The sequence below is a fragment of the Filicampus tigris genome, chromosome 13 (assembly GCF_054856515.1).
Source record: "Filicampus tigris isolate MCC_2025a chromosome 13, RoL_Ftig_1.0, whole genome shotgun sequence".
NCBI classification, from domain to species: Eukaryota; Metazoa; Chordata; class Actinopteri; order Syngnathiformes; family Syngnathidae; genus Filicampus; species Filicampus tigris.
Window position 1 is genome coordinate 2,945,183 of NC_141229.1, and position 12,788 is coordinate 2,957,970.

The window sequence follows — 12,788 nt, forward strand, 5'->3', positions numbered from 1 at the left end:
TTTTTTTTTTTACAACAACTTTTCTCCTGCAAAAATTTAAGCAGAAGGAAATACAGTATAAATTACACATATCAAACAGGAACAGTCTTCCACTTTGCTTTGTTTTTTTTTGTCATCAACACACATGCATGCGCACGCACACACACACACACACATACACACGCACTCACACAGTCTGTGCATAGACCCAAGGTCACCTTCTGGTACTCAACCGTCTCAAGGCATCATCTGCCTTTAAAAAAGAAAAACTCTGTAGTGACTCTGTTGCCATAGCAACGGAGCAGAATCTGGGGCCAAGAGGGTTTTTTTGAGCCTACGAGAAAGCATCCACCCTCCTCACAGTGAAACGTATGTGTGTGTGTGTTGAGGGGTTCTCCAATTGTAAAATAACATGTAAAACAAATAAATTACACCAGTGAGTTGATACATCATCCATACAAGGAGGGGTAATCCATGACGCTTAAACCCAGGAAGAGGCCTCTTGTCGAGGGTAGATCACGAGGTGGCCCCGGCTTCCCTCAGCTCATGCCCTGGATCTCCTCAAACCCCCAAAATAAATAACATGGTAAGGAACCAGGCAAATTTTAAATAACCTAAACCATATAAATATCCGTCAGTGACTTGAAAATGGGGCCATCCATACATCCGTACAATTTTAAGGGGTGGGGGGGAGTGGTCATCCGTGACTCGAGCCCATGAGGAGGCCTCCTGGCTGGGCTAGAGAAGCATTCCGCTGTCCTCACATAAGGAAAAAAACTCCAGTGAAAAGTCTTTTGTGTGTGTTGCGCTCCATCTATTGCAGGCCTGCCCTTTAAATTCTTCACAGTCACCAACAAGCAGACGTCCTATTGGTTGAAATAAAAAAAAAAGGAAGCTGAACACGCTCAAGATAATTATATTAATAAAAATTATGAACAGGAATATAAACACAACAGGAACTATAAAGTAGCCACATAGGACAGAAGGAATTACAATACCCTGTACATGTACACATACATACATATATAAATTAGGGCTGTCAAAAGATTAATCGCGATTAATCACAAATACGAACTTTTCCGTAGTTTTACTTAAAAAGTTACTTGACGGCTCATTGGAGAAATCCAAATAATTTGCACATTTTGCACAGCCAAATTCAAATACCATATTTGTTGTACATCTTTGGTGTATCGTTCAACTGTTGTATTTTACAGGGAAAGAATCGTATTCAAGGATCAAAGACAGCTATGAGAACAGTCGTTGAATTGAAATATAGCTTTTTCCACATTAATTCCTAGATTTTACTCAAGTAAATAACGGTTCAAAGCTTCGTCAAAAATGTAGTTGAAAAATGCGATTAATCGCGATTAATCTTTTGACAGCACTAATATATATATATATTTGATTGTCAAAAAGGCATTGACTCTCCCAAGACACTAGCGTGCAACAACAGCGCCACCTGCCTGTGAAAAGCTCAAAGGTCCTGGAAAGGCAGGAAGGGCCAAAAGCTTGGTGATGGGGGGGGGGAGTAGCGTGGCTTTTGATTTGAGGTTGCAGAGCTTAATGAACACGTGCGCACGCACACACGTCCCTGAAGGTGCGGCCGCAGTGAAGTGCGTCACTGCCAGTCGTCGTCGTCGTCCTCGCTGTTGGAAGTGTCGTCCTCGTCGTCCTCGCTGTCGCCGCCCGCCTGCCGCGTGCCGTTCTGCTGCCGGGCGGCCATGAAAGCGGCGGCCTGGGCTTGGGCGGCGGCCTGGGCGGCGCGGGCACGGTCCTCCGCCTCCTTCTGCCGCTGGGCGGCGGCCTTCTTCTCCTGCTCGGCGTGGCTCTTCATGTGAGCGCTGCGGCTCTTCACCTTGTAAAACACCCTGGTGGAGAAATCGGGACAGATTGGAGTTATTAGGAGCGAACTGGATAGAGTGATGTTCTTCAAGGTTGGCAAACATAGCGTGTTAATATGTGATGGAGCAAGGTTCCCCAGGCGAGAAAAGTTAGCATGCTGACATGTTAGTCACTCCACTGTTGTCTTGCTCAAAAAGTATCAAGTATAACATTTTGCTTGGACAAAAGTTTGGAAAGTGAATAGAGTGAGGTTACCCAAGCTGGCAAAGTTAGCATATCAATTTGTCAGCCACAAGATGGAAAGCATAGAGATCAAAGCTCCTAAGCAAACTGAATTAGAATATTAGTTTGTTAGCCGCCAGATGGAAAGTGGATAGAATGAGGCTCCCAAGGCTAGCAAAGTTAGTTAGCACATCAGTTTGTTAGCCGTAAACTGGAAAAGTGGATAGAGAAGTTCCCAAGGCCAGGAAAGTTAGCATATCAGTTTGATAGCTGCTAGACGGAGAGTGGATAGAGCGAGGTTCCCAGGCTATCAAAGTTAATGAGAATATTAATTTGTTAGCCAATAGATAGAAAGTGGATAGAGTGGGGCACCCCAGGCTAGCAAAGTTAGTTAGCATATCCGTTTGTTGGCCGCTATGTGGAAAGTGGATGGAGTAAGGTTCCCAAGTCCGGCAAAGTTAGCATATCAGTTTGTTAGTTGCTAAATGGGGAATGGATGTAGTGAGGTTGCCAAGCATACCAGTTTGTTAGCCACTGAATGAAAAGTAGAGAGAGTGGGGTTGCCAAGGCCGGTAAAGTTAGCATATTAGCTTGGGAGCCATTAAGTGGTTTTCATATATTGACGCTCATATTTCTCAACCAGTATTAGTAATCTATACTTTTTTTTTGTGTGTTTTTTTTTTTTTTTTTTTTGTGTTTAGGCCAGAAGCCTTACTGTCCTCTAAAATAAATGTACCTAAAGTCAACAACAACTCATATTAGAGTTAATACTCTCACTTGTAAATTAAGAACCTTTCTAAAACTCCACATTGTAATACTAATTCAAACAAAATATAATAGCTAAATAATTCTAGAATTATAAATCATTTCTTGATTAGTTAGGGACGCCATTCTGAAGATGGAGTCGTGTAGCACACTGTACTATGAGTCTCCTGTTATCAGTTGCTAGGACACAGTTGGCTATGACAAGACAGGACTCTGTTGCGTAATTCCCATGTGCTGATTTCACGGCTTCACGTGCTAACATAATGTTGAATACACCAACCTGCCACATTTCTTGCAGGGGAACTCTCCCTCAGGGCCCCCGGCGCCCTTGTTGCCCGTCGGGGGGGTGGTCCTGTGAGGGGGGCCGTGAGGCGGCGGCGGCGCTCCATCCTTGGCCACGACGTCCTCTCGGGCCCTCATGATCAGGACGGTGGCGGTCTGCGGACACCGGAAGATTTCATGTGATGCTGGCACGCAGAAAAAATGTGAAAGTCGTTTACCAGCACGCGCTGACGTTATGCAATAAGTGATCATGCTTCTGCAAGTCCACCAGGGGGCAGCAAGCACAAGGAACGTGATAAATGTTTTTTTTTCTTTAAAACTCAATATGAGTTTTATTGTTTTGCACGTTGCTACCGAGTAAAAAAAGAATTTACACAATACATTTTATTTCTTTAAATTGTGTTGATAGTGATAGCTTTATATATATATTTTTTTTTTTTAATTGCAGGCGAGGGCCTAACTTGAATGATTTGAAGCCACTCGCAGTGTTTCTCAAATATTCCGGAGATGGGACGAAATGCAAAAATAAAAACAACTCATCGCACTGTCAAAGGATTATGAAGAGTCATGCCGCTCTTGAGAGGACAAAAAAAAAAAAGAGAAACACTTCAGCAAGCTCGTAACATCCCGATTTGTATTTCAAATGACACAATTCACGTCCAGGAAATGTGATTTAAGCGGGCTCATAAAGTCATTTCATTTCCCACGAGGCCGCGTGAGTCAATATTGCAGCCTTCAAAACAAAGCACGATAACGTCTCAGCGCCACGGCTGGATAAACAAGGCTTCATCCATTCTTTGATTCGTGCATTGTGTTCCCTTTCCCGCCCGACTCACGTTTTCGGCCGACGGCAGCGCGCGCGGCGCCCTGTCGGGGCCGACGTCCGGTTTCCTGTCAGCTGAGCCTTCCCACTTCCTGCTGTCCTCCTCCCGCTGCTGCAGCCCGCGAGAGGCCTGCAGAGACGTGGACGATGAACGTCGGATCGCGCCGCCGTCGCTTTCAATGAAACGGACGCTGACCTTCTTTTGGTTGGTCTCCTCCTCCTCCTCGGCCGTCCCGCCATCCGGTGGCGCCGCCTCGCCGTAGACGAGCGTCCCGTTTCGGCCGACCTTGACGTGCTTTTTGTACGAGTAGTAAAACTCGACGCACTGCGCCACCGTTTTGGTGCTCACCTGCAGAAAAGACCCAACTACATTAATTTACATCAATGCGGTGTGTTTTTAAAGGTCGCCTGGAAATGGGCAAAATTGCCCGAAATGGCCACTTTGAACCTAAACAGCAGATTTCCTGTGTGTTTTCGAACATTGAGACTTTTTTGCAGGTCACACACACCTACCAAATTGAATGATGCAATCATTCAAACTGGCTTTTGGGGCTGATTCGTTATTTTTTAATGAGCCAGGATGGCCACTTCAAACCAAATTGGCAGGCTTCCTGTTGTCTTTTTAATCGTAGCTTCTTGACACTTTTTTGTGGGTCAACTCCTGATAGACATGCCTACCAAATTTCAATGTTGACACGTGAAACAGTTCTTGGGGTTAAATTCTTTGAAGGACCCCTAAAACTAGTGAAAATGACCTGAGAATGTCCGTTTTGAACCAAAATGGCAGACTTCCTGTGTCTGTTAGGACAGGACTTTTTTTTCTTTTTTTTTTTTTTTTGTGGGGGCACACCTACTAAAATCTCATGTTGTTATATGTGAAACAGGCTCAGGGTAGGAGCCCTGGAAAGAATTCAGATGACCCCGAAAGGGCCCGCTTCAAACCAAAACGCGAGGCTTCCTTTTCGGGCGTGACGACTTGAGATTTTTTTTGTGGATCGGGTCGTGATGGACCAAATCGCGACGTTTCAGACCCCACGCATGAACCCCAAACCTCAGGAGCCTGAGACAGATGTGCGTGCCACTCACGCTCACTCGCGCTGCTGTCTTACTCGACCGTTGCGATTGCAGACTTGCCTGTTTCTGCACCATGAAGAAATCCTTCTTGTAGGTGGCCATGCCTTTGTTGAACTGACGTCTCTCGGCCGCGGACCACTTGTCAGATCCTGACAGACACAAGAAAAGATTTAGCATCCGAGCGGCGCGCTAGCGGCGCTATGCTAACAACAAAAGCACCCGTGGCTGTGTCCATCCTCACTTTAGCCAAACCACATGTTACGGAGTACAATTTGCTCTCGCTAGCGGCGGTTTATTATATTCAAATAGCTAACGCGGTTTACATTACCTGAGAAGTGCAGTTGAGGTGCAGTTGAGTAACTTTATTGTACTGTAGAATTTCATTCAAAAAAAAAAAAAAAATCTCTACCGCTGTTTCGATTAGCGACAGATTTCCAAACGGTCCGCGTGAGAGCGAGGCGTTCAGTTGCGCGGAGCGGCGCGGCGTTTAGCGGCGAGCACGGCGGCAACACAAATGACAAACCTGAGTAGTGGTAGTCGGACAACGGGTGCGACTTGGGCAAGACGGGATCGCTCAGCATGAGCAGGGATAAAGCCGCCTGCAAGACAAAGCAAATCACAAAGTTTCGTTTGGGTCTGCCCAGGCGAGATCTCCCGAACGTCAATCAACTTCGCGGCCTCGCCCGACTGCAGAGCAGAGGCGAGTGGGCGCCTCGACGACGACGACGACGACCCCGCCCGCACGCACACATCCCCGGGCCCTTTGCGCTGTCTCCGTTGCCGTGGCAACGCCGGAGCGTCAAACGAAGCGACGGCAAGCCTATTGCGAAAACTTGACGTGGGCAAATACGGTCACGCTGTACTTTCCCGGAAAGTGGTGCGATCGAATCCAGGGCGAGTAAAGTTGGTCGCAGCAGTGCGAAAGTTTGGAGCGTTGAGCCCTGGTTAGCGTTTCAAATTAAGGCTTGAAGCCGAGGTTAGACTTCCAGACTAGAGTTGAAAATAATCAAAGGTTAAGATTTCAAATGAGGGTTTTAAGACAGGGTTAAGGTTTTAAATAAAGTTTTCCATACAGGGCTAGGGTTTCATACAAGGATCACAAAAAAAAAAAAAAAAAAGAGTTTGAAGCAAGGTTTCAAGCCTGGGTTAGGGTTTCAAACAAGGGTTTGAAGCCTAGATTAGCATTTCAAAGTCAGGATTCAAATGAGGGTGAGGGTTTCAAATTCGGGTTTGAATCCGAGGTGAGCATTTGAATTTAGGGCTTCAAGCCTGGGCAAGGGTTTCAAACAAGCGTTAGAGAGTTTCAAATTCGGGTTTGAAGTATGGGTTAGTGTTTTCAAATCAAGCTTTCGAGACAGGGACAGTTTCAAACAGGATATGAAGCCGAGGTTAGGGTTTCAAATTAAGGTTTAAAAACAGGTGAGGGTTTCAAATTAGGGTCAAAGTTTCAAAATCAGGGTTTATAGGCAAGGTTATGGTTTCAAATCAGGGTTCAAAGCTCAAATTTGAGTTTTAAACAGATGTTAGGGTTTCAAGACAAGATTTGGCTTTCAAGCCTGGGTTAGGGTGTCAAATTTGAGTTCGAAGCCAGCGTGAGGGTTTTAGATTCAGACTTCAAGCCCGGTTTAGCCTTCCCGGACCGGCTGAGGACATCAAGTCACAGAGTTACTTTTGGGTTTCACATTTGTTGTCGGGGTTTTTGCTTTTCGAAGCACGTTTCGGACGTTGCCGCTTTTCCCGACGGCTCACCGTGACGTCGCCGTCGCACAGGTGCAGACAATGGTGGGCCAGCTCCTGGTTGCTGCCTCCGCCGCACAAAGCGCTGGAACATGCCAGGTGCATCAGGTCTTTCACTGACGCAAAAGGGACAAAGACACTTTCAGGAGGGGAGGGGGGAGTGGCGGGGCCTGTCCCCTATCGCTTGTCTTTTCGGCCGTACCTCTTTTGTGGTAGTCCGGCTTGTCCTCCAGCCGGCTCAGGGGAGCCCAGACCAGCTCGGCTCCGTGCGTGTCCAGCTCCACCAGGGAGCGCGGCCTCAGGTCCGGCACGTCCGCCTGGTACTGCGACCCCATGTTGATTCGTCTGGCGAACGCGACGTGGAAACGGGATTAGCTGATTAGCTTTGGGACAATTTCAACAATTCATCAAATTCAAATTCAGGCCGCAAAAAAAAAAAATGCTTCAATTTGGTCAGTCAGTAGGCTTTTTTTTTTTTTTTTTTTTTTTAAATACATACGCACATAGTTTGTATAGTCGATTTATCTATTTATATAGTGTCTAGGTTAAGGTCTTCACACACGTTTACATATCGTTGTTTCACGAAACATGAAAAGTTGACGTGATGGAGCCACAGATGAGTTTGCATTACTTTTGTCATCCGACCTCTGACTGACTGACTGATATTGACGTCACACTTCCATCCATCCCTCCGTTATCGATGCCGCTTCTCCTCACAAGGGGTCGCTGTCTTCGGGCAGTAGGCGGGGGACACCCCCCCCGAATTGGTTGCCAGCCAATCGCAGGGCACGCAGAGACAAACATCCGCACTCGCAATCACACCGAGGGGCGATTTAGGGAGTCCAATCAACTTAGCATGCATGTTTTTGGAACGTGGGAGGAAACCGGAGTACCCGGAGAAAAGCCACGCAGGCACAGGGGAGAACACGCAAACTCCACACAGGGAGGCCGGAGCCGGGATCGAACCCGCGACCTCTGAACTATGAGGCGGTACGTCACACTTGTTAGGTGGAATTTTGCTTTTGATTGCCTTTTTTTTTTTTTTTTTTTTTTTTTTTTTCTAATTTAAGAGATTTGGCCGAGTGTGGAATTTTAGACGCGTTGCACCATATTCCCGCCCAATAAACCCGCGACTGTACGGCAGTAACGGCGAACAGTTGAGCGCGTATGACGACTTGTTATTCACGAGTGGAGTTACAAGTGCGCTTCGGCTGCTCTGCCGCTCGAGTGAAGCGGGTGGCGGTCCTGGTGACGGCGTCGACCGGGCAGCTTGCGGTGGCCGAGGATGACGCGGCAAAAGAGGGCTTGTGCTGCCTTTGCAAATTCGACACGTCTCGCCGGGGACAGCTCATGATTCAGCTCGGTGTTATGATCTGGATAATTGCCTGCGGAGCGTGTGTGTGCGTGTGTGGGGGTGTGTGTGTGTGTGTGCGTGTGTACTGCCACCGAGAAGAGGAAAACACTCACGGCTCAATGCTGACTGGAGTGGGCTCACTCACTGCGGACAGAACCGGAGGAGTCATGTCGCAGCTACCTGAACCAGCAAAAACAAGTTCAAATTAGGGAGCGAAATTGGGTTTTTTTTTTTTTTTTTTTAAAGGCAAAAAATGTGAAATTAGGCTCTCAGGGCTGGCTCGGGGTTTGAAACAAGCGTAAAGATTTCAAAGTAGTGCTTTGAAGTGACTGTATAGTTGGGGTTTCGAATTAGGATTCCGAGCAAACAAGGCTTAGAGAAGTGTTTGACGCCTGGGTTAGGGTTTCAGATTTTACAAAAGAAACGAAGGTCTCAAGCCTGGTTTGGGGCGGGGGATTTCAATTTATGATTTGAGTCCAGTGGTATGGTTTTGAATAAAGGTTTGAAGCCATGGTTAGGGTTTCAAACAAGGGTTTAAAAAAAAAATGACAAGGTTGAAGCCAGACTTCCAGTTTCAAATTAAGATTTCAAGTCAGGGTTAGGGTTTGAAATGGTATGGTTTCAAGCCAGAGTTGGAGTTTCAAATTAAGGTTTCATGCTGATTATGTTTTTCTAATTGGGGTTTCGAGACAGGGTTGAGGTTTCTAATGAGGATTTCGGGCTTTGGTCAGGGTGTCAAACCATGGTTATGGTTTCAAAATTCAGGTTTCAAGACAGAGTTAGGGTTTCAAACCTAGGTTGGGTTTACTGAATAAAAAAAAATTTTAAAAAGTCAAAATGAAATAAACTTCAGGGTTGGGGTTTGAAATGGTATGGTTTCAAGACACGGTTGGGGTTTCAAAATAAGGTTTTGAAGCCAGAGTTACTGTTTCAATTGAGGGTTTGAAGCCAGAATTGGAGTTTCAAATGAAGGTTTCAAGTTCTGATTAAGTTTTTCTAATTAGGGTTTCGAGACAGGGTTGAGGTTTCTCATGAGGATTTCGAGCTTCGGTCAGGGTGTCAAAGCAGGGTTATGGTTTCAAAATTCAGGTTTCAAGACAGTTAGGGTTGCAAAGCTGGGTTAGGTGTTCAAACAAGGATTGGGTTTTCAAAATAGCTTTTGAAGCCGTGGTTACGGTTTCAATTTCGGCTTTGAAGCCAGAGTTACGCTTTCAAATTCAGGTTTCAAGCCCCGATTAAGTTTTTCTAATCAGGGTTTTTAAGATAGCGTTAAAGTTTCAAATGATGTTCGTTCGTCTTTTCAAGCCTTAATTCAAATCGGGGTTGCAAATGAAGGTTCCGAGTCGGGGTTGGGCTTTGGATGGTGACATTTGCTTGTTTGTGTTTGCGTGGCGTCCTTACTCGAGCAGAGCAGGCTGCGCGCGGCCGACTTGGGCGTGGCGGACGGCGCCGCCGACAGGAAGGTGGAGAAGTAGAGTCCGGAGCCCTCGCGCACGGGGCTGAGGATGGGCGGCGGCGTGTAGGGCGGCACGGCCAGCGGGTTGTCGGCCAGGCGGACGGGCGAGCGCAGGTGGCTCTGGTACGGCGCCACGGCCGAGTAGACGGCGGGCGGCGCCGCGAAGGCGCCGGGCTTGGGCGGCGGGATGAAGAGCGGCTCGGGCCGGGGGCGGCGCTTCAGCTTTTTCACCTCGTCGTCGGCCCGCGCCCCCTCGCCGTTCTGCCGGGGAGCAAAACCGCGTGACACAAGTGCAAATAAATAAATGAAGAATACAAAGTTCAGCGGTCAATTTTGGAATACGACCGGATTTATCGAGAGCGTAGTCCAGCAGGTGCCAGAGGATGAAGGTTTTTTTTTTTTTTTTTTTAACGTGTGTGTGCTTTGTTTTGCAACGCTCATATTCGAGCTAACAACTTAAATGTGTAATCACATTTTTATTTTGGAAAAAAAGATATATATTATATTATATTTTTTTGCTACGGTAACTTATTGTTCCACTTGTATGACAACAATATAAATGTAAGGTCGTAGTTCTTTTTTTTTTTTAGTCATAATTTTCAGTTTTAGTTATTTTTAGTTTGGACATGACTAACAATATAAATGTATACTATCATTTTTTAAGATTATTTGGATTAGTATTCATTGAATTATTTTTTATGTACAGTTATGCTTATTTTTCCACTTGTTCGACAACTAACGATGCACGTCTCGTTGCATTTGTTGTAACATTAATTTCTTGACCTGAATTCTTCTCTATTTTGTTTATTTTACGTTATTTTTCGACGTGTATGACAACTCACAATCGAATCGTGTAATCCACATGACTTCTGTATTTTTGGGAGGTTATGCACACACACAAGGTTTTTTTTTTCTTAACGTGAACTTATTTTTCCTCCATGTTCATCTGTCAATTGAACTCTATGTTAGTGGTTTTAATGATCATTTGTTTTATTCGAATTGATTCAAATGCTGCTGCTGCTTTCATCATTTCAATGGTTTCATTTTATTGTGATTTTATTCTATTATTGTGATTTTTTTTTCACAATTTTTGTTTCATTTCGTTTCCACCTAATTTCGTCACATATTTTTACACTTGTATGGAAGTTATTAATGATAGATCCATTTTATAATCAAGACATTTATGGATATTTATCCTTTTTTTTTTTTTTTCTACAGGAAAATGTGCTTCCACGATGCTAAAATCAACCAATTTCAGTGTAAGGGTGTAAGTATGCAACTTTAAATTAATAAATAAATAAATAAATAAAAAAAGGATGGCAGTTCAACGCGGTCTTAACAACGCGAAAGGCTTGATAATCTGCCTGATCTGGGACAATGTCGACTCCCTTTTCTAATCAAATGAAGGGGAAAAGTGAGCATGGCAACGGGGGGGCAAGGGGAGACACAGATACCGGTGGGGGGGGATGGGAATGTCTGCGTGCAGTGTGTGTGCGTGTGTGTGTGTGTGTGTGTGAGTGGTGGGGCGTAAGGCCCTTTTGTTGTAATAGCTGGAACTTCCACAGAGACGATGCAATGGAATACATTGGCTCTCGTCACATTACAACAACCAGATTATTTCAATTTTGCACGATGGAGGAGGGCATTGCATTCATTTTGCATTTATAAGGACGTATATGCACTTGAGGCCTTTTCTTTTTTTTTATTTCCAGTAGTTCTGTTGATTTACTGTTAATATTAGGGATAGACCGATTATCGGCACCGATATTTGACGAATATCGGCATCGGCCTTTTTCAAATCTCTGCTGGCCGATAATAAATCAATTTAAAACCGTGGAAATCAAAAGGAAGATATGTGGAAGTTTAACATGTCTGTCATTTCGAAATGTTCATTCACTGTAGAAAACTACATGGAGTTATTGTTCAAGTTTTCCTTTATCCTTTTTAAGACATGCCGACAACCCCGGGGTGCTCCCTGAACTTTTTGTTAGAATTTTATAACAGAGACGTATACTGTCAAAAATCTCTTGTAATAATGATTTTTTTTTTTTTTTAAATCACCATTATGCAAACCTGAAATATTGTTCAATAAACACGCTTAAAGACGTTACAACAAAGTCAAGAGTACATTTTCCTTTAGATTTTGACGCCAATATTTTCCTTTTCACTGAAAATGAATATCGGCTCCAAATATCGGTTATCGGCCTCCTTGACTTCTAATAATCGGTATCGGCCCTGAAAAAAAGCATATCGGTCTATCTCTAGTTAATATACTGCAGGGCGCTGCTCCTACCTGCTCCGAGCCCTCCGTTAGCGAGTTCCTCAGCGAGCGGCGGCGAGTGACGATGACCGACGGCTTGCGCTCCGCGCCGGCCATCTCCGGCGGGTTGGAGGGCCTGGGCGGCGGCGGCGGCGGCCAAGCGGACGCCGGCGCGGCGGCGGCGGCGGCAGCGCGCTCGCCGCACGACGACAGCTCCAGCCGGCGCACCGGCACCGACACGGGGATGACGAGCGGGAGCAGGCCGTCGTCTCGCGGCCGCTTGAGGTTGGGGCCGCCCGGCTGGGAGGGACCCCAGGGCCTGTGCGGCTCCTGGTGAACACGAGAGAGGACATTGAAGGAAGCACAAGTGTTGGAATAGTTGGTGAATTTTCATTATAGTTTAAAGTTGATTTCATTTGGACTTTTTTTTTTTTTAAATTCAGTAAATTTTAATTTGTTTTTACAGTTCTTTTAGTTTTTTGTTTCTATAGAGCATTCATCAAGTGAAATACTGAAGAAAAAAAAAGGTCACTACATATTGTGTCATAAAATAAACTATTGACAAGCGACTGTTTGACCCTTCCTTCTTCTGGACATCAATACCAAAACAAATACATTTAAAATGAATCCCCGAAAGTTAATATATGATATTATTTGAAAAAAAAAAAAAAAAAAGAATGACATTTTGGCAATAATTAAGAGTTCCTTTTATAAACTTGTATTTTCAGTTATTTTTTTTTGTTTTTTTTTCAGCCACTCGCTTATTTATTTTGTGAACGGAAATGTACGCTTTTTTTTTTCCAATTTCAGTTTGACTTATTTTGTTCGTTTTCGTTCACTTACAACCACGGAGCGGACAAGCGGGGGAGGCGGTGTGCTACAAATACTTGTCAGTTGAGCGCTCAGGAGATTTGTTCTCATCAGACAATTTCACCATGGCGGATTCAAAAAAAAAAAAAAAAAAATGTTGATCCTTGAGGTACAAATCGAAAAC

At 45.0% G+C, this 12,788-nt stretch overlaps 1 protein-coding gene across 5 annotated transcripts in view; it reads right to left on the reverse strand.

Moving 5' to 3' along the window:
• Positions 1 to 12,788, reverse strand: part of mideasb (mitotic deacetylase associated SANT domain protein b) — a 24,631-nt gene continuing 11,843 nt past the window's right edge. For 4 of the 5 annotated variants that reach the window (XM_086048805.1, XM_086048804.1, XM_086048803.1 and 1 more), the window contains 11 exons: positions 11,828 to 12,124; positions 9,480 to 9,795; positions 8,192 to 8,258; positions 6,927 to 7,069; positions 6,737 to 6,840; positions 5,511 to 5,586; positions 5,048 to 5,136; positions 4,110 to 4,262; positions 3,927 to 4,043; positions 3,089 to 3,246; positions 1 to 1,847 (listed from right to left, as the gene is read on the reverse strand). In XM_086048805.1, coding sequence (XP_085904931.1) covers positions 1,598 to 1,847; positions 3,089 to 3,246; positions 3,927 to 4,043; positions 4,110 to 4,262; positions 5,048 to 5,136; positions 5,511 to 5,586; positions 6,737 to 6,840; positions 6,927 to 7,069; positions 8,192 to 8,258; positions 9,480 to 9,795; positions 11,828 to 12,124 — 1,770 coding nt within the window. In that variant the 3' untranslated portion in view covers positions 1 to 1,597. The remainder of the gene's footprint in view (positions 1,848 to 3,088; positions 3,247 to 3,926; positions 4,044 to 4,109; positions 4,263 to 5,047; positions 5,137 to 5,510; positions 5,587 to 6,736; positions 6,841 to 6,926; positions 7,070 to 8,191; positions 8,259 to 9,479; positions 9,796 to 11,827; positions 12,125 to 12,788) is intronic. The other variant, XR_015089237.1, reaches the window with a different exon arrangement.